Below are 20,400 nucleotides of genomic sequence, written 5' to 3' on the forward strand. Positions count from 1 at the left end.
CCCTTCCCCCATCTCTCTGCCCCATCGCCACACAGGTGCAGCTTGCCTGGAACAGGGGACAACCTGTGACCCTGCAGCTCACCTGGGCTGACAGGTCCTCTGTGCACAGCACCATCTGGGACAGCTGCCTGGCTGCCTCCCCAGGGCAGGTACACACTGGCTGGCCCAGAGCCCTCCCATGCTCAAGGCCACTCTATGGTCCCCTTGGCCACCTATCCCACTCTATCTCCTATCAGCTTCGGGACACCTGGGACCTGGGCAGCCTCCAGGCCTGTGGGGCCTTAACACAGACTCCAGCCATGTTTCGTGAGTGGCTGGATGTGTCCTGGGACCAATACCATGTACAACAGAACCTGACCTATGAGGTGAGGCCTGGGGAGCTATGTCCTGGGCAGGGAACCCCAAGGAGGCCCCACCTACTGCAGAAAATACCCAGCTTTGGGGCCCTGAGGTCCTAGGTTCAAGGGCTAGCCATGCTGTGGGATCCTGGGCCACTCATTTCTCTACTGTGAGCCTTGGTTTCTGCATCTGTAAAATGGGCACAGGAATCCTCTCCTGACTGGCATGTAGCAAGGGCTGTGAGAGATAAGGGAAGCAAGGTACCCAGCATGAGATGCTGCGAACAGAGGAAGGAGTCAGTGACACTGGTGAGCTCTCAGGAGGGAGAGGTCAGGAGCTGAAGTTCCCAGAGGCATCAGGGGCTGAGTCTACCCAGACTGCTGAGAAGGCTGTGTACTACGCTGCAGAGCCCAGGGCAGGACCCAGCCATGGAGACACGGGGACATCTGGCCCTAAAAGCTTATTCCTCCTTCAGGGCCTCTCACCTGTGTCTTGGGTCCCCTAAGTGTTCACAACAGAAATCCTGCCCCAAAGTGTAAGGGGCTGGCCTAGTTGCCAACATGCCAGTGGTGGGATTTCTGGCACCTGCTCTTATCTAGGGGAAAGCCTCAGCCTGTGGCTGGCTGTGGGCCTCACTTATGTGATAAACCCTGGGCTCACTGGGCCCTGTCATTCTAGAGGCATCAGCCCTCCCAGACAGACAAGATCCTGGTGGAGGCCACGCTGGAGCATGTCCTTGTGGCCTCCTGTGCCACGCAGAGCTTTCAGGGGGAGGTGCAGACGGACTACACACAGTGGCTATACCACACCCTCCACCTGGGGCTCTGTGGCCTGCCCAGGGTGAGTCTGCCTTGGGAAAGGGACAGCTGGACAACCAGGTGCCCACGGTGATGGGGTGGGGGAGGATGGCACCTGCAGAGTGCAGGGGCACAAGCGAGGCAGCTGGGCGCCAGCATGGTGCTCTGACACTAGATGGCTGGGTGACTGGATGAAGCACATCTCCCCGCTAAGTGTGTCATTTGAAGAATGGAAGGAGCAGCAGATGCCAGGGTGTAGGGTGCATGTGAGATTCAAGAGAGATGGGACACAGGGGTGCTGGGCGCAGTGCCCCCACATAAATGAGAGTTGCTGTGACTGTCATCATTCCGGGTGCAGAGGTGGGATCCCTTTCCTCCTGGGTTTGTGAATCAGTTGGCTGGTTCTTCTGTGCATGCACCGACCCAACCCATCCATCCATCCATCCATCCATCCATCCATACACCCTTTCCTTCTCCCAGGGCTCACAAGCTGTTCTGTGAAGGGGCAGATAGTAAATATTAATATCTTGGGCTTTATGGACCATGGTCTGTTATAACTACAGACTGCCACTGCCTTGTGGGTGTGCTATAGACAACATGCAAGTGAGCCTATGTGGCCGTACTTCACTCAAACTGTACATGCAGGGACTGGCACTGAGCCAGACAGGGCCCACAGCCAGCTCACCAACCTTTATCTCTTCATCTCTCCCTTCAGAAAACACTTGTGTGTTTTACATACACCAGGTCCTGTCCCAGGTGCAGGGACCTGGATAGTGAAAAGGACACACCAGGTGCTGCCTCCTGGATTGCAGGTTAACAGGCAAGGGCTGCGTGGTCTGTGTCAGTGTGTGGAGAACTCTGAGCAGGCATGAAGCAGGCAGAGGGTGCCGGGCAGTGCAGGGGGCCTCATTGCTGAGCTTGTGGGTCCTGCAGTGGGAGCAGCCATGCAAAGGCCCTGCGACAGGACCATGCTCAGGGTGTTTGAGGGACACAGGGTGGTCCTTACAGAGTAAGCAACATAGTCCATAGGCCAAGGTCGCTGGCTTCTCTTCTAAGTGGGAAGGGAAAGCAGAGGGTACTGGTGGACTTATACTTCTTAGAGGTCAGTCTGCTGCCCGGTGGAGGAGGGGCTAGAGGCTGTGGGCTGGGGTTACTGTCGCTTGGTGTGAGAGATGGTAGTGAGGAGGCTGCCCCTGCACCTCCCTGACCTTTGACACTCACACTCTTGTCCAGGCCCTCTTGCTCTCCGGGGAGCACACTGTGGGCCAGGGAGGGCTCTTGCTGCAGTCCTGCTGCCAGCTGGGCCTCGCCCCCGACACGGACCACGGCCTACACCTCAGCCTGACCCTTCGAAACCACAGCAGGCCCCATTCAGCTGACTTCTCCGGGGAGCTGGAGGTGGGTGGCTAGGACAAGGCTGACCACCCCAGGGGAAGATGCCAGGATAAGCCACGATATCCCCTCCACGTCTTCTCTGGCCAGCAGGCCCCCACTGCCTGGGCAGCCTCGCCATCTACTGGCTATCCTCAGAACTGCAGGTCGGCACCCTGATGGGGGCCAAAGTTCTGCTCTGGATGGGGGCAGTAGGGTGACCCCCCAGACCTGGCCCCAGCACCTACCTGCCATCCAGCCCTTTCTGTAACCGACAGGCAGCAGCTGGACTACCCAGTGTGAGTCCTTGCCAGCCTCTTCCTAGCTGACAAACTGCCTTGCCTCTTGGATTCTGTTTCCTTCCCTGTAAAACGGATAATAATAATAACCTGCCCCACCTCCTGCAGGATTATGTATGTGTAGGTCACTTAATGCAGTGCCTGATGGAAAACAGCCACTACGTAAGTATTTGCTATTATTTTCAGCTGTTCGTGGCCAAGCCTTCTCTGTCCCTACTCCTGGCAGCTCAGAGAAGTAGGAAGGGGAAGAGTCAGCTCCAAATGCCTGCTCTGTCCCTGCCTGGCCACGCGATCTTAAGGAATCTCTCTAAGTCTCCGTTTCCTTGGCTATATGAGGGGATCTGGTATTTGGTCCATGGGGGTCTGGGCATCACTCCCCTCTGCCTGCACAGCCAAGGCATGCAGTAGGTGCTGGATCCATGCTGCCATCCACCTGCCCTGTCCTGGGTGACCATGACCTTGTGACTTTCCTTCTCTGAGCCTCAATCTTCCCTGCTGGCAAATGGAAACAAATCCTTCCTCCCTTGCAGAGCACAGAGGAACACAGACAATGTTTATACAGCATCTGCACATAGCAGGTGTTCACGAGAGGGGCATGTCCTTCCTCATGGCATTCATAGCTGGACAATGATGGAGTTTCTGGGTTGGAAGTTCACTCAGCCCAGCAGTCATGGCCATTTCAAATAAGCTTTTCTTTCCAAGGTCTTTATTCTCTAGGAATAACTGCCATTTCCCCACTTGCCAGTCAGGCCCCCAGGATCTGTAAGCCCAGTGCCCAAGGCCTCTCCCTCTTTGGAATAGGAAACTTGAGAGTGAGGCCCACACAATCAGGCCCATGTGGGATACTTAGCATGTTGTCAGTCTTTGTATTTCACTGTCTTCAAGTGCTTCAGGATAGCTGGTACTTCTGTCTTATCCCATTCTTGGGTCTGTGAAGTGGACAGAGCCTTTCTCAGCCTTGTTTGGCCCTCACACCAACCCCCATGGCCCCAGTGCAGAGGAAGGACAGATTCAAGGAGGTCAGGCACTCTCCCAAGTTGCATGGAGAGCAGGGCTCTGGCTGGAAGTGATAGCTAGTGGGGCTGAGCCCAGATGCTGGAAGCCCATCAGGGGCAGATTTCATGCATGGTCTGTAGAACACCCCCTATCCCCCACCCTCCCAGCAGGATCACCTCATATATACTGTTAAATCTCACAAGGATTCCTGGGCTACAGCTGCACACACACACACCAGCTTGGAAATCTCTAGGGAAGGACCCTGCATATTTAGCAAGTACCCTGCATTAGGTTCCTGGGACTGTTCTTAACAAATAACCAACTGGGAGGCTTAACAAAGAAATATATTATCTAACAGTTCAAGAGGCCAGAAATCCAAAGTCAAGTAATCTGCAAGGTTGTGCTTCCTCTGAAAGTTGTAGGGAAGAATCCTTCCCTGCTACTTGTAGCTTCTGCTGGCTGTTGGCAACCTTTGGCTGTGGCTTTGCCCCTGTCTTTACTGGCCTTCATCCTTCCAAGCATGTGTGCATCTGTGTCTTCACATGGCCTTCTACAGCGATGGCATTCATTGGATTTACAGCCTACCATAACCCAGTAGGATCTTGTTTTAACTTGATAATATCTACAAAAAATCTACTTCCAAATAAGGTCATGATCACAGGTACGAGAACATATCTTTTTGAGGAACATAATTCAACTCATCTCACACGTATATAGTAATTCTGATTTCAGCTGAATTTAGAGAACCACTGTTCTATATCATTTTACAGATTTTGAACTGAGGCCCAGAGAGGGTGGCACACTTATTCAAGATTGCACAGCATTGTTAGTTGCAGTGTCTAGAATATAGGGCAGGCTCAGCACCTGTAACATAGTGGTTATGGCACCAGCCACATACACGGAGGCTGGTGGTTTCAAACCCAGACCAGGCCAGCTAAACAAAAAAATAGCTATAGTCCCAGCTACTTGGAAGGCTGAGGTAAGAGAGTTGCTTGAACCCAAGAGTCTGAGATTGCTGTGATCTATGATGCCACAGCACTCCACCGAGGGCAACAAAGTAAGACTTTGTCTCAAATAAAAAAAAGTTTAAAAAAATTTGGAATATAGGGTAGCTCGGTCTGGGACACAGAGGACTCCCCTCTCCACCACTGCTTCTGGTTTACCCCTTGGTCTCTTCCCTGCAGGGTCTCCATGACCTTTCCTGACTCGACTCCCACCCTAGTTAAAACTCACCTGTCCTTGTGTAACTCCCACCCTAGTTAAAACTCACCCTCCTTTAAGGCTAGGTGCCTGCAAGAATTTGGATAAACTGGGTGGTGCCAGGGTCTTTATGCCAGGCTTACCCATGACCTCACTAGTCCTTTGCAGTGGTTCTCATGTAAACTTGTAAACTTGTAAACTTTTCATGTAAACATGAAAAGCTGAGCTGCAAGTAGAGACACCTGGGCATGGGAATGTCAAAAGTGCCCGTGTCCAGGGCTCCCCCAGACCAGTTAGATCACAGTATCTGGGCTGGGGACACTCTGATGGCAGGTGCGGCTGGGTTGGTGGGCTCCTAACTGGGTGTTTTCAATTTACTTTCTGTGATAGGTAGGAACTCAGCCCTGTGGTTGGGGTGGGGGGGCCAACTCAGGCCTCTGCCCTCCCCATCCCAGCTCCACAGCCCCAAGGGTCAGTGGGTTGGCCTGCTGGGCCGCATCTCCACCTCAGCTTCTCAAAGCCTGGTCCAGCTAGAGGGAAGCGTGGACAACAGGGATGAGAAAGTGAGGCTGTCCATGTCTCGAGACCCAAGCTGTCTTCAGGCCTCTGTGGCCCATGAGGAGGGTGAGTGGTAGCTGGGTCTTAGCTCTACTAGCTAGGGCAGGGCTCAGGTTGGCCTGAAAAAGAACAGGGGCTGGGGTGTTGGGAGCTCAGAAATCAGAATAAACTCTGCCAGGCCTCTTGCCATCTCCACCTGACTGAGCCATGTCAAGTGAGGCTGGGCCAGGGGAGGCTGGCTGGCCAGAGGAAGGTCTGGGGTTGGGGATTTTCATGTAGCTCAGAAGGTTTATTCAGGGCCTTGAAGCTTTTCCTGGGGCAATGATGAGCTACAGCAGGCTGTGGGGTGGAAAAGGAATGGGGGGGGGCAGAGGGAGAAGTGGTGTGTGTGACAGCAGGTCTCTTCTCATCCCCAGGGATTGGAGAAGAGAGCGTGCTGCTGCGCGTATGTGTCCACAGGCAGACGGCCGAGGTGGAGGCCCTGTTTCAGGATGGTAGCCAGACTGTGCAGCCTCTGGGACGCCTGACCCTACAAGCTGCCAACCAGAACCTCCTCCTGACTGCACATGGCTGTCAGAGGATCCTGCTGGGCCACGTGCAGATGAGACAGCTGGAGATGGGAAGCTACAGTGCCAAGAGCCCTGAGCCCTTTGGGTCCCTCAGTGCACAGAGGAGATAGCCCATGGTGTGGCCCACACCACCATAGGCCCTGTTGCTGGCACTGAGCACTTTCTAGGTAATTCATTCCTCTGGGGCCCTGAGGGAGCCCCCAGCCAATTCCTCTATCCCTATAGTCCAGGATTGCATCCCAGGTACAAGCCCAGCTGGAGGAGAAGATTCTAGGCTTGGACGCCTATGTGAGAAGGTTCCGGCAACTGGTGGGTAGATCGTGTTGGGGAACGGGAGCAAGGAGGGTGGAACACTCATCATGGAGATCTGTCTGGTGGGGCCTGTGCCCCTGCTTACCAGTCATCCCACCCAGGCATGAGAGTCTGGACTGTTCTGTGTCCTGGACTCACACTCGGTTCCCTGCCCAGGTGCAGCCGGCAGACACCCTGGACAGCGTGGCAGGCCTCCTCCTACAGCTGTCCCAGGCGGGTCTGGGGACCGTACGGGCGAGCGGCTGGGTGGTGGCCACCCTGTGGGGCCAAAGCCAGGTCCGGCAGGTGCTGACCCACCACCTGCCACTCTACCTGGAGCAGCTGCAGCAGGGGCTGGAGCAGCTACGGAAGGAGCTGGAATGTGAGTGTGGGGGGAGGGCACAATCCTGCACCCAAACCCCACCTGGCCCAGGCCCCCAGATCCAGACCCTTGGCGTGCACCATGCAGTCTGAAAGGCAGCCTCATTTCCGGGGCCTGCAACCCAACTTTGTCTAGATTCTGCCTTATTTCTCACGGATCCACTGCCTTTGTCTCCTCTCAGTGTGCTTTCCGCTGTCACCATTCCTCGAGGTCTGCAGGCTGGTGGCCCTCTGGCTGCTGCCTAAGTTTCCTCAGCTCTCCACCTGATTTCTCTCGTGCATACAACCTTGTTTCTCTGAGACTTGCTGCCCTAGGACTCTGTGCAGAGTATAAGGTATCCATATCATTGTTACAGGTCCTGGTTAGTAAACAGCTGCTGCTCCGACCCTCCTAGACTGGGAGGCTCTGGTTTCTCCACAAGGCTGATCAACCCGCCCGGCACCAGGCAGGCCCCCCTGTGCCAGGCTGGGCTTGTTTGTCTCCATTCTTTCCATGCTCGTGTCTCTGCTGTGCTGGAGTCTCCATGGCCACCCCAGGTAGCCTCACAGGACTCTGTGCACAGTTGTCATTTAGTGCAGAGAAAAGGACGCAGAGCAGACTCTACAAAGGGCAGACACACAGGGCAGTGTCTGGGAGGCCAGGTGCAGCTGGCAATGTCCTTTTCAGGTAGGGTCCATGGGAGGCACTTGATACCCCCAGCACTGAATTGTGACAACAGGAGTCACATGTTGTCCACCTGGGCACCCATTAGCGACCTAGGAGGGCTACAGGGTTTTTATTGGAGCTGGTCATATAGGCAGCTGCTTGGCACGTACCAAGGATTCTAGGCTCCCAAATGAAGGCATGTTCAGCGCAAACCTCTTCCCAATCTCAGAAGTGGTAAGAATCGTTCTGAAATCCAAGTTCTAATTACCTGCCAAGGGCCACCCTTGTGTGGAGGCCTCCCACAGGACAGGAATCCGGCCCAGCGTTAGCTCCCATCCGCAGCGTCTAGTGCCCTCTGCCCTGTTCCTCTTCCTCTCTCCCCACCACCTTACTCCTGGGAACAGGCCCTATTTCCTAGCAGCCTGGGATGTCTGGGTGGGGCTGGATTTCTCACCTGGGGCCAGGAGCCTGCAGGCCTCCTGAAGGCAGTGGCTGCCCATTGCAGGGCCCCTAGCCACGCTGAAGGATGCCTACCTGGAGGTGACATTGCAGCCCCTGGACATGGTATGGCAGGAGCAGGCCCAAAAGGCCATGAGGCAGCTGCAGCTCTGGCTACCTGGGAGGCCAATCGGGGCAGCCCTGGGAGCCATGAGGGCTGTCCTGGAGCTGGTGAGCTGGGGACAGGGGTGGGACACAGATGGCAGATGAGGCCAGGGACTCTGCCAGCTCTGATTGCTCCCTCTCTCTTCAGGCTGCCCATCAGATGCTGTCGTGGGCTGAAGCCACGTTGTCACGGGGACTAAGGAGGCTCTGCAAACCCTTGCTGGGCCTGTACCACTTCTCAGTCAGGTAACTTGGGGCTGGGGACTGACACGTCCTCTGGTCCTGCCATGGGCCAAGTGCAGTGCTGAATGCTCTCATACCTCGACCTCTTTTACCCCTGCAACAACCGTGCCATGTAGGTATTGTCAACCCCCACTTTACAGATGAGGAAACCAAGGCTCATTTTCACTCCAAAGGTACTTTATGGGCACTCTCTGTACGAGACAGATCTCTGCCCAAGGACCTGAGGACACTCGTGGGTGGGAGGTGAGGTGGGGGGGGACACAAAGCAAGTCATCCACACTGGGGCCTGGGAGTAAACGTTTAGGTTTGGCAGGGCATATGGGCTCTGGCACATTGACTTGTTTTTATTTTGTACTTATCCTTTAAACATGAAAATGCTATTCTTGGCTTACAGGCCACAGGCTGGGTGTGGCCCCTTGATCATAGTTCACTGACCCCTAATCTACATGGTAAGTAGCAAATGCTGCAGAAAGAAAGGCAGGACGAGGGGGCTGAGGGGCGTGTGCAGCAGTGCAGCCAGGGCTGGCTTCACACAGAGGCGGAGTTTGGGTGAGGCCATCGGCCATGTGGGTAGCATAGGAAGAGTTCCAGTGGAGGACACGGCCAGCACAGGGGGTTCATACAGAAGCCAGTGAAGAGCAGAACATATGAGAGGGAGAGGCGGTGAGTTGGGGCCTTCCTCCTGTGGGCCCCTTTGGATTACAGCGCCCCCACTGCAAGATGATCCAAACTTGACCCTTTGACCATGTAAGCTCACAGGTTCCAGGGCTAGTGATTATCCTATCCTAGGGGTTGATGGGGGTCGGACATGTTGTGTTTGAGAAGCCAAGAGGACCCCTGATTGAAGCTGCTGTGTAAGCAGTGGGTGTGCTGAGGCCTGGGCTGTAGGGCAATTTGGGAGTTGGCAGAGTGAGGAGGTGCTGGTCCTCTTCCCACAGCTGGTGGCCACAAGGAGCATCTAGAATCCAGGAAAGCTTGAGCCCTGAATCTTGGTTTGAATACAGCTCTGCCCCATTGGCGCCCTGTGCCTCAGTTTCCACACCTGTAAAAGGGTGGGGAAACTGTCTAAGAGGTCATATACCCACCTCACAGGTAAAAGGCACGCTGTCCAGTCCTGCCCTGGGGCAGGCATGGCTCTTGCGTCCTTGTGGCCAGAATGTAAGCCACTGAAGGGAAGAGCCACAAGTGGGGCTTGGCCTCAGGCAGGATGATCTCCCAGACGGGGCTGCTTGCAAATGGCAGGTAGCACCCGGTGAGTGGGAGCTGGACACAACGGGGTGGGGGTGCTGTAAAGGATACTCTAGCAGCAGGGGTGGGGGGCTCCCGAGCTGCCTCCTGCCCTAAGCTGCAGGTCTGAGCTTCCTAGAAGGTAGATGAGGCCCCTGTGCCACCTCCACACATTGACAGGGAGGGAAGCATCCTCTGCCCACTGTACTCCTGATGGGAGCTGAGGTTTCACTGCTCATTCAGACCCTGGAGGTCAGCCTGACCTCCCCTTCTACAATCTGAGAGAATTCCAGAGTCCTCCCACAAGCTGTGGAGAGTTCCAAGAACTTCTAGTCCCATGTTCCCTTGGGCTCTGAGCTCCTATTTCTGCCCACTTAGCTCTGCGTGCCCTGTACACAGCCCTGACCCCACACTGACCCAAGGCCCAGAGGCAGGACACATATGAGCTCAGACACTATGGCCTCAGTGTTTCTACCCTCAGCCTCAGCCACTGGGCATTTCCCCACAGACAGTCCCTCCCTCCCTCCGAGGGGCTCTGGTGCTCCCTGCATCACTGCCACGCTCTAGTGGTTCTGCCTTAGCCCTGGTGATAGCCATTCTGCAGCTAAGGGAATGAGGCTCACACGGGCACAGCGACTTGTCCCCATGTCCCTCCAGGAACTGCTCTGTGGTGGTAGTGTTGCCGCTGCTGCCTGCGGGGGACAAGCCCTTGGGTGTGGCCCAGGTGACCAGCTACCTGGTGGAGGATAGGCTGCTGCGGCCGCTCTGGGAGCTGTCTGGGGTCAATATGCTGGCCCAGTACTACCGGCTCAGACGCCACTTGCTGGGCAGTCCCCTGCAGTGTGAGTCCTGCCCAGGCCCGCACTTCCCTCTTCCCCTTCCCCTGGACTTCCCTGCCCTGGGGGACACAGCAGCAGGATCACTCAGGGGCAGAAGGAGAGGGGCCCAGTCCCTGGTGGTGCAGAAGCTCAGATAGGCTCCTGGCATTGCAAGCGCAGGGCCCAGAAATTACTGGACTTCCAGGTCCTCAGGACTAGGGCTCAGGGTTTGGATCCTGCTCTTCTGTCCAGAATGTCCTAAGACCTGAGCCTGGGGCCCAGTAGAGTGGTGTGGTGAGTGGTCAGGGGCTGCAGGCCAGCTCCTTCCCCAGGCCCTCCCGGAGCAGCAGGAGGCAGACCTCTAGTTGCAGCCAGAAGGCCACTGCTTGAGTCCACCACACAGGCCTGAAGCGAAAGGCTGTGCTGGGATTGGACAATGCTCTGGGGACTCTGAGCCCCTGGGGTATTTTCATCCCAGCCACCTCTCTGGGCCTGTTTCCTTCACTGTGAGAGGTGGGTGGCAACCAGGCTTGCTCCTGTGGGTGATGAGCCTGTGCTGTTTGAGACTAAGCCCTGCCTACAGGGGAGATCTTGGGTCCATGGGGGAGGCGTGGTCTACCTGAATGGGACCCATGCCCAGGAGCCTCCCTAGAGTCAGGGGTGCATCTGTGTGTCTGGGTAGCAGGTCAATATAGAACAGCCCTGGTTTTGAAGTTCCCAGGGTGTGTGGCCTTGGGCCTGACAGCTGCTCATGGGGCAATTAGGACCTCCCTTGTGAGGCCCCCAGTTGCCTGGCTGTGCACATGTGCCCAGATGGTGCATCCTTGCCCCATACACCCCCAAGCCGCAGTGCTGGCTGGACTGGCCAAAATAGCTCCTTCTTGGACCATCTTTTGTCCAGCCTGAAGAGGGCAGGGCCAGGTCCATGGGGCATCTATCTTGTATCTGATGGAGATTTTGGCCTTACACTTTTAAAAGAGAATTTCCCTTTTTAACTCTAACACCTTTGTTGAGATATAATTCCTACATTTCGAGTATACAATTTGGGCGGGGCACCTGTAGCTCAGCACCTGGGGTACCAGCCACAGACTCTGGGGCTGGTGGGTTTGAACCTGCCCCAGGCGTGCCAAACAGTGACAACTACAACAACAAAAAATAGCTGGGCCTTGTGGCAGACACCTGTAGTCCCAGCTCCTAGGGAGGCTGAGGCCAGAGAATCACTTGAGCCCAAGAGTTTGAGGTTGCTGTGAGCTATGATGTGATAGCACTCTACAGAGGGCAACAAAGTGAGACTCTGTCTCAAAAAAATAAAAGTGTACAATTGGTGGGCTCTAGTCATAGTGGTATGCCAGCATCCCCACAATCAGTGTTAGGACATTTTCATCAACCCAGAAAGAAACCCTGCAGCCTGCAACCCTCCTGTGCCCACCAACTTCCTGCCTATGGGTTTGTCTGTGCCAGACCTTCCACATAAACAGAATTGTGTAACCTTTTGTGGCAGGCTCCTTCACTCAGCACAGCGTTTTTGAGATTCACCTATGGTGTAGCAGGCCTCTGTATGTCATTCCCTTCTATTGCTGAATTGGCTGTAGCCCCTTGTTTGGGGGGAGCCCCTGGAGTTCAAGTTCTCTTGAAGCCAGGATTGGCTCCCTGGGGCCCGGGCTGCTCCCCATGTCCCTGCTTCGGGCGGGCATCAGGCCCCACCCAGTGAGGCCCACTTACACTGCCTTTGGGCCTCTTCTTCCCAGACCACGCCGTGGTAGCCAGGGCCCAGCACTTGGTGACCTTTGATGGTCGGGTGTGGGGCCTCAGTGCCCACTGTGGCACCTTCCTGCTGGCCAAAGACTTTTCTCATAACACGTTCTCACTGATGTTGAGGCGGGTGGGCTCAGGACTCGTGGTCCTGTCTGCAGAGCTGGGCAGCATGACCCTGATCCTCTACCCCAGTCTGAAGGTGAGCAGGTGGGGCCTGAGAGCTGGGGCTGGGGAAGGGGAGGGTGTCTTCCCTTTGAGACCTGTGTCCACCAGACCAGTCATCCAGCCTGCTTCCCTGCTGTGGGCTAGCCATCCTGTTTAGCCCCTGCCTCGCCCATAGACCTACAGGCTGTACAACTCTTCCCTGCCTGGGGACAGCTGCCCGGACCTCAGGCTGCCTCCTGCCAAGATGAGGAGTGGCAGCTCCAGGATTGAGCTGGCCAGTGAGGATGGGGTCTTGCTCTCCTGTCACATTCAAGCCGGCCTCTGCAGCCTGACCCTGGGCCTCTGGCACCACGGTGGGTCTGGGTCCCAGAACAACCTCTTTGGGATAGACTGCAATCAGCTTCCAGGGCTGAGGGCAGGAGGTCCAGGGGCTCTTGAGGACCTCACAACCTTTGCAGGCAAGAGAACAGCTTAAATGCTTCAGAACTGGGGAGAACCCCCAAGGCCTCTCTCCCTGCTCTGGGACAGCGCCTGATCCAGGAGAGATAACACCTGTGACTGCACAGCAGCCACTGCCCTTGTTTCTAGCATTGTAATGTGTAAGTTCAGGGTCTCAGCTAGTCCTCATGCCTACTGTCCATGATTCCAAGTGGCCCGATGGAGCCACAGTGAATTCCCTGTTCCCATGGCTCACAGCTGTAGAACCAGGGCATTCTCACCTCTCTCGCTGTCCTCTCCATTGGGCGAGGACAAAGGGAGGGTGGGATTCTGCAGTTTCTCCATGTGCCTCATGCACACACATGGGTCCCTTTGGCCAGGGGCTGGGGCAGTGGGGGGAAGAGCAGCTCTCACAGCAGGCCCCTGCCCCACAGGTGTATCCGTGGCCTTCTGGGCACCAATGACAATGAAGAGGGCAATGAGCTCATGTTGCCTGATGGCTCCATGGCCGGCAGCCTGGAGGAGCTCAGCCATGCCTGGCAGGTGAGCTGTGCCCCCTGCCCTTCTACCCCCTGTACCTCCCAGGGCTCTGTGGTTAGGGGTGGCACTCAGGAGAGCAGGCAGGGTGTGCCCTGGAGAGGAAAGTGTCAGTGGGAACTGTCTGTGGACCTGAGAAGCATCCCACGTGGGTTCCTCCTGTGGAGTTTCTTGAGTGCTGCTCTTTCCACAGCCCTGGGAGAAGCAAGTGGGCTGCTGGCCTCGCAGAGAACTCCTTAGAGCCATAGTGGGGGATGTCTTCTGTTGGGGAGCCTGGGGGCCTGAGTTTCATGTCTGTCCCACCAGGTGAGTGGTGACTGCAAGGCCACTGAGAAGCCTCAGCAAGCATGCCCAGAGCAGAGCCCCACCTGCCGGACCTTCTTCCAGGACCCCCACTCCAGCCTGGGAGACTGCTTCCAGGTGGTGAGTGTGAGGCTGGGCCCCTGTGGGAAGCCAAGCAGAGGGACCACGGGGCAAGGGTAGGCCCCTGCCCCACTCCAGCCTATGCCCCTTCCTTGAGCCATTCCCAAGAGTGCAGGGGTGGTAACTGTGGGTGGTTCTGATTTCAGGTGGACCCTCAGCCCTTCCTCAGCTTATGCATCCAGGATACTTGTGGTCTCCAGGAGCTCCAACCTGCCTGCAACCTAGTGGCTGCCTACATTCACCTGTGTGCCCGGGGCTTCGTGCCCCTGGACCCTCCTCCAGAGTGTGGTAAGCTGCCCTGGCCAGCAGGCACTCTGACCCCTGTTTGGTGAGCTTCTGCTTTCCACCTTGGAGGGAAAACCAGTTCCTTTCTCTTAGCTCCCTCTGACAATTGCATATTGGTTCTCCCTGGGAAGAGCTAAGAGCAAAATAAGTCATGTGCAAAGGAATACTTACAGAGAAAACGAGGCCCAAAGGTCACGATCTACTCCCACCCCACCCAGCTAAGTGTCCAGAGTCCCCCATACTGGCACCTCCTGAAAACTTGTAGCCACAGGCCTGCCACTGGGGATTTGTGTGTGCTCCACCTTCAGGGTCTGGAAAGCCCCAGCCGGCCTTCCATCAGTGCTGCATGTAATTCCCAAGGCTAAAGCCGGCTGAACAGGCATGGAAGTTAGCCCCTGAATTCGAGTAGACCCTTCAGAAGCTGCAGTTAGTGGCTGCCTAAGACCACAGTCATGAAAGAAGAAATTAAAAATGATAAGGATAATGCCATGAAAATGTTTTTAGAAATGAGAACCACTCACAGATTTTAAACTTAATACATTCAATAGCAGAAGAGAAAATTAGTGAACTGGAAAATAGGACAGAGGAAGGATGGCGAAATGAGAGTCCCGATATATCTAACAAATTAAAGAATGAAAAAATAGAGATATTTGAGTGGTAGGACTCTTTAGTGTCAGGAAGCACCAGGTTTCCCAAATACAATGAGTAAATCCACATTAAGCCCATTAGGATGGAATTGCAGGAAAAACCCAACAAGGCCTAAAAACTACCAAAGACAAAAAAGGGATGTTTTTTCAGGGAAGAACACGTAGGCAACTAGTCTACGTGTTGAGTAAGAGCAATAAGATAGCAGAATAATTTTTTTTTTTTTTGACACAGAGTCTCACTATGTTGCCCTTGATAGAGTGCCATGGCATCACAGCTCACAGCAACCTCCAACTCTTGGGCTTAAGTGATTCCCTCACTTAAGAGAGCTGGGAGCCTCCCAAGTAGCTAGGACTACAGGCACCCACCACAATTCCCAGCTATTTTTTGTTGCAGTTGTCGTTGTTTAGCTGGCCCAGGCCGGATTCGAACCCGCCAGCCTTGTTGTATGTGGCTGGCACCATAACCCCTGTGCTACAGGCACCAAGCCAGCAGAATAAATTTTTAAAGGCTTATGAGAAAATAAGAGTCCAGTTAGATTTTATATCTAGTTTGATGATTATTAAAGACGAAATAAATTCTCATCATTCGCCTATCTAGAACTGTCTTTACCAGTAATGGACACTTCCTTAAGGAATATGTCCCCACTCATCCATTCACATACTGTGGGGCTGCCTTCCTGCTCAGAGGCAGAGCAGAGTATTTGCAAGAGATTGCAGGACCTGAAAAGCCAAAAATATTTACATCCTGGTCTTATCTGGTCATCTGCAGAAAAAGCTGGCTGATCACTGGTGTAAACAGGGAAAACAGAAGGAAGAACTCAAGAAAAATAGGGCCGGAGCAGTGGCTCATGACTAGCACTCCAGGAGGCTGAGGCAGGTAGATTACCCGAGCTCACATGTTCAAGACCAGCCTGAGCCAGAGTGAGACCTCGTCTCTAAAAATAGCCGGGCGTTGTGGTGGGCGCCTATAGTCCCAGCTATCTGGGAGGCTGAGGCAAGAGAATCGCTTGAACCTGAGAGTTTGAGGTTGTTGTGAGCTATGACACCATGGCACTCCACCCAGGGCAACAAAATGAGACTGTCTCCAAAAACAACAATAAGAAATCAAGAAAAATAAATGAAATAGGATCAAGAGAAAAAAGGGGAGAAGACACACACAAAAGAGAGGCCCAAAGACCACCATATACTCCTAGCCTCTGCTGTGCTAGTATAGTCACCTCCTAAAAATTTGTAACCACAGACCTGCCAGTAGGGAATCTAAATGGAGGCCACCTATGATGGCTGGAGACCCCCTGAGGCAGGCCTTCAATCAAAAGCTAAACAGACTCAAAGCACAGATCCAATAGTGATGTCAAAAAGACACTAACTTTGAATACACAGATTCAGTTATGTCCTAGGAAAATCTAAATTGTCCAAACTGATCTGAGAGCTAAACAATCTTGGAGCTATTCAATACACCTGTAAAACAAACCAAAAAACCAGGCTTAGCTTGAAGAGTTATTCACAAAATAAAAAATAAATAAGTTAGACTTCATCAAAATTAAATTTTTTTGGTCCGTGAATGACCCTGTTAAGAAGATGGAAAGACGAGCTATAGACCGGGAGAGAATACTTGCAAACCATATATACCTGACCGAGGACTCCTATCAAGAACATATACTTTACATTTTTGTATTAACCTGGATGCAGGTGGAACACACTCTTCTTAGTAAAGCATCACAAGAATGGAGAAGCAAGAATCCAATGTACTCAATTCTAATACAAAGGCGGTAGATGAGCTAATACAAGGGGAGGGGTAGGGGAATGAGCAAGTGGGGAGAGGGAAGGAGGGAAGGGGATGGAGGGTCATAGTGTATGACACACCTCTTGGGGCAGGACTCAATTATAAGAGGGACTTTAACAAATGCAATCAGTGTAACTTAATTCTTTGTACCCTCAATGAATCCCAAACAATAAAATATACACACACACACTACATATATGTATAAAAACTATATAAAGAACTCTCAAAACTCAACGGTAAAAAATACATCTAAATAGGAAATGGGCAAAATAAATGGAGATATGGATAGCAAATAAGCACAGGAAAAAATGCTCACCAATACCACTAGCCTTAGGGAAATGAGGTGAGAATCCACAGCTACTGGAAGAGCTGAGGTATGAGGTAGACGCTAAGAAATACTGGCATGGAGGTGGAGAAACCAGGCTCCCATATGTGCTGGTGCAACGGGGAAGTCCCACTCTGGCCACTCTGGAAGTGGTTAGACAGCTTCTTAGCAGATTTCCCATAAAATTTATGTTCACATAAAAACATGTCCATCATCATACATAGCACCATTACTTGTAATAATCAAAAACAAGTGAACGGCCAAAATATCCTACAATCGGTGCTTATTTAAACAAACAGTGGTAAATCTATGCCACGGACTACTACTCAGCAATAAAAAGGAATAAAGTATGTTAAGTGAGAAAAAGCCAATCTGAACAGGTCACGTGCTGTATATGCCTGTCATGGTCTTGAAATGACAAATTACAAAGATGGACACAGATCAGCGGATAGTGGGAGAGAGGGGTGGGTATGAGGACAGAGGGGCTCTTCGTGGGGATGGACTAACTGTGTACCTTGATGGTAGTGGTGGTTACGTAAATGTACACGCACGTGACAAATGTCATAGGGTTGTGTATAGACATGTACCCAACGTCAGTTTCTAGGTTTTGATGCCATAATAATTGTGGAAAATGTAATCACTGGGGTAAACTGGATGAGAGATGGCAGAGTTCTTCTCTATCTCTTTATCTATATGACTTCTTTCAAATCATTTTTATTTATTTCCAAATAAAAAATTAAAAAAAAACTGTACCCATAGAACCAGCACATTGTACCCCATGACTGCATTAATGTACATAATAAAATTAAAAAAAAACTGTACCCAGCTAGTTTTATAGGCAAGTTCTGACACTTTACCATAATTGTTCCTGAAATCTTCTTCTTCCAGTAGAAGAAAATTAAAAGCCATCTGCACACTCTGACATAAATATTTGATGTACTGATGTTGAGTGTACATGTTACTAATACCTTAGTAAAAAAAAATTCAACAGTGTGTTTCAACAGAAATAATCCATGATGACCAAGGGATTGGGATTAATCTCTGAAGGAGGAATTTAACGTGCTAGAGTAGGTAATTCAGAACAGCCTCTTTGGTGGGATAGCTAATAGCACTAGAAAAGATATGGTGTAATTAAAACATCTTGGTCAAAATCCAGGGGAAGACAGAGTGATATCATCAAGAGAGCAGGCTGGGAAGTTTCCAGGCCTCACTCCCCCCATCACAAACACCAAACATACAACATTATACCAACCCAAGAGCTTTGTTAGAACTCTAGCAACCAGTTAAGAAGCCCAGCAACCAAGCACTCAAGAGCCACATTCAGAATGGCAGGAAGGCCAGCTGTGGGGCTCACGCCTGTAATCCTAGCACTTTGGGAGGTTGAGGCAGGAGGATCATTTGAGGCTGGAAAATTGAGACCAAACTCAGCAACATAACAAGACCCAGTCTCTACAAAAAGAAAATTTAAGAAATTAGCTGAGTGTGTCTGTAGTCTTAGCTATGGCAGAAGGATAACTTGAGCCAGGAGTTGGAGGCTGTGGTGACCCATGAGGACACCATCTCACTCTAGCCCAGGCAACCGACTGAGACAAAAAACAAGCAAACAAACAAACTCAAAAAACAAGCAAACAAACAAACAAACAAGAGAGGGTAGGCAATTCCATGATGGTTTTGCTTGACCTCATCCTACCCCCCTACCAAGCCACCTGATTCCTAACTTCCCTCGGGATGAAATGACAAAAGTTGAAATTTCCTGCAACGTTCTAGCTGGTTTGGGGATACTAAAATGGGTTTCTGCCTCCTGCCCCCAGCTTGGAGCACTGATGAGAATGGTGGCATAGTTTGGGCAGCTGAAAGGGGGAGGGGGACGACTGCAAGGGAGTTACAGGCGGTCTGAAGAACAGCAGGTGCCTGGATGGGATGGGAAAGACTATGAGCAGAAGAATACAATAAACCATCTAAGGGCCTGAGAAGAGGCAGGGGAGAGAATTCTAGGGAAATAGGACATCTATTAACAGAAGCCTCTGTCCTGGGGAATGGGAACAAAAATGTGTGAACATGCAAAGGAAGACACAGCCTGGAGGAGTCTTGAGAGGACCCTGAGCCTGTATGCTGGGCTGATGCATGACCATCTTCCCTGCAAAAAGGAAGTCTGCAAAGACAGAGAAGTAGTTGGATTTTCAAATGCCCAATACTCTATTGAAAGAACATAGTGGCATACAAGGAAAATATATCCCTAAAGAAACAAGCCTCTGACAAACTGGACAAAAGCTTTCAAACAACCAATCTTAATACATGCTCAATGAGCCTATGACACCAAAGGCACAAGCAACAAAAGAGAAAAATGGACAAAGCAGACGAAGGACACTATTAACAGAGTGCAAATGTAACATGTGCAATGAGAGAAAATATTTGTAAACCACACATCTGAAAAGGCGTGGCCATCAGAACATACAAAGATCGACCACAGTGCAGCAACAATGAAACAAACAACCTGACTCAAACTGCCAGAGGACTCCAACAGACCTTTCTCCAGGGAAGATACGCAAATGGCCAAGCAGCACACGCAGAGCTCACCCATCACCAGGGGAATGCGAATCAAACCCACATCGAGATGCCACCGCAGACTCACCAGGGTGGCCACAGTGAACACTGAAAACAGCAAATGTTGGTGAGGATCTGGAGAAATTAGAACCATGCTGCCGTGTTGGTGGGGACGTAAAATGGTGCCGTGGTTATGGAAAACAGTATGGTGGTTCATCAAAAAGTTAAAAATAGAATTAGCAAGTAACCCAGCAATTCTGTTTCTGAGTATATGCCCCCCAAATTAAAATCAGGGTCTGATACACATATTTACACACTGCCATTCTTAGCAGCATTATTCACACAGACGGAAGCAGCCCAGGTGTCCACTGACAATGAGTAAACAAAACATGGTCTATTCATACAATCAAATATTATCCAGCCCTAAAAAGGAAGGAAATTCTGGCACATGCTACCGTGTGGATGACCCTTGAGGACGTTATGCTAGGTGCAATAAACCAGTCACACAAGATAAACACTATATGATTCCCCTTATCTGAGGTATCTAGCATGACCGAACTCAGAGAGACAGAAGGTGGACCAGGGGTTGCTGAGAGCCAGGAAAAAGGATGTTGGGTTAAAATTTAACAGGTGTAGAGTTTCAGTCTGACCAGATTTAGAGAGTGCCAGAGACTGGATGCTCAGCACTGTGAATGCCCTTAGCACTGCCGACTGGACTGTGTACTTAAAAATGGTTAGGGGGGGTAAATTTTATATGTATTTTGTCATTTAATTTTTTTTTTAAATTGAGACAGAGTCTCACTATGACTATGACAGAGTCTCACTCTCATGGTAGAATGCTGTGGCATCACAGCTCACAGCAACCTCAAATTCTTGGGTTTAAGCGATTCTCTTGCCTCAAACCCCTGAGTAGCTGGGACTACAGGCGCCTGCCACAACACCCAGCTATTTTTTTGTTGTAGTTGTTATTGTTGTTTAGTGGGCCCGGGCTGGGTTCAAACCCACCAGCCCTGGTGTATGTGGCTGGCACCCTACCCACTGAGCTATAGGTGCCAAGCCTTAATATTTTTTTTTTTTTCAGTTTTTGGCCAGGGCTGGGTTTGAACCCACCACCTCTGGCATATGGGGCCAGAGCCCTACTCCTTTGAGTCACAGGTGCC

The 20,400-nt window shown here is 52.0% G+C and overlaps 2 protein-coding genes and 1 long non-coding RNA gene across 6 annotated transcripts in view; all 3 read left to right on the plus strand.

The window, feature by feature from the left end:
- The window catches only part of LOC105888099, a 5,326-nt gene extending 5,191 nt beyond the window's left edge, over nt 1-135 (plus strand). Inside the window, exon 3 of the long non-coding RNA XR_001161749.1 lies at nt 36-135. This is a non-coding gene — a long non-coding RNA (uncharacterized LOC105888099). The remainder of the gene's footprint in view (nt 1-35) is intronic.
- A 164-nt stretch (nt 136-299) lies between these two features.
- On the plus strand, nt 300-7,069 carry LOC111721833. Its single transcript, XM_023507573.1, has 10 exons — nt 300-306; nt 1,018-1,179; nt 1,881-1,948; nt 2,370-2,534; nt 2,915-2,968; nt 5,458-5,626; nt 5,977-6,155; nt 6,355-6,438; nt 6,598-6,802; nt 6,984-7,069. Exons 1-10 carry the CDS (start codon nt 300-302, stop codon nt 7,067-7,069), a joined length of 1,179 nt encoding a protein of 392 aa, XP_023363341.1.
- A 4,606-nt stretch (nt 7,070-11,675) lies between these two features.
- Nucleotides 11,676-20,400, plus strand: part of LOC105888100 (von Willebrand factor-like) — a 10,068-nt gene continuing 1,343 nt past the window's right edge. Inside the window, exons 1-5 of one of the 4 annotated variants that reach the window (XR_002770843.1) lie at nt 11,676-12,292; nt 12,434-12,611; nt 13,131-13,239; nt 13,540-13,656; nt 13,803-13,944. Coding sequence is in view for 3 of the 4 variants with exons in the window: in XM_012812110.2 (XP_012667564.1) it covers nt 13,183-13,239; nt 13,540-13,656; nt 13,803-13,944; nt 15,358-15,371 (330 nt within the window). In the remaining variant the exon portion in view is untranslated. Of the gene's footprint in view, nt 12,858-13,130; nt 13,240-13,539; nt 13,657-13,802; nt 13,945-15,357; nt 15,461-20,400 lie in introns of those variants that run through there. The other 3 variants (XM_012812110.2, XM_023507575.1, XM_012812111.2) reach the window with 3 other exon arrangements.

The sequence above is a fragment of the Otolemur garnettii genome, unplaced genomic scaffold (genome assembly GCF_000181295.1).
Source record: "Otolemur garnettii isolate 467f Iridium unplaced genomic scaffold, OtoGar3 scaffold00189, whole genome shotgun sequence".
Lineage (NCBI taxonomy): Eukaryota > Metazoa > Chordata > Mammalia > Primates > Galagidae > Otolemur > Otolemur garnettii.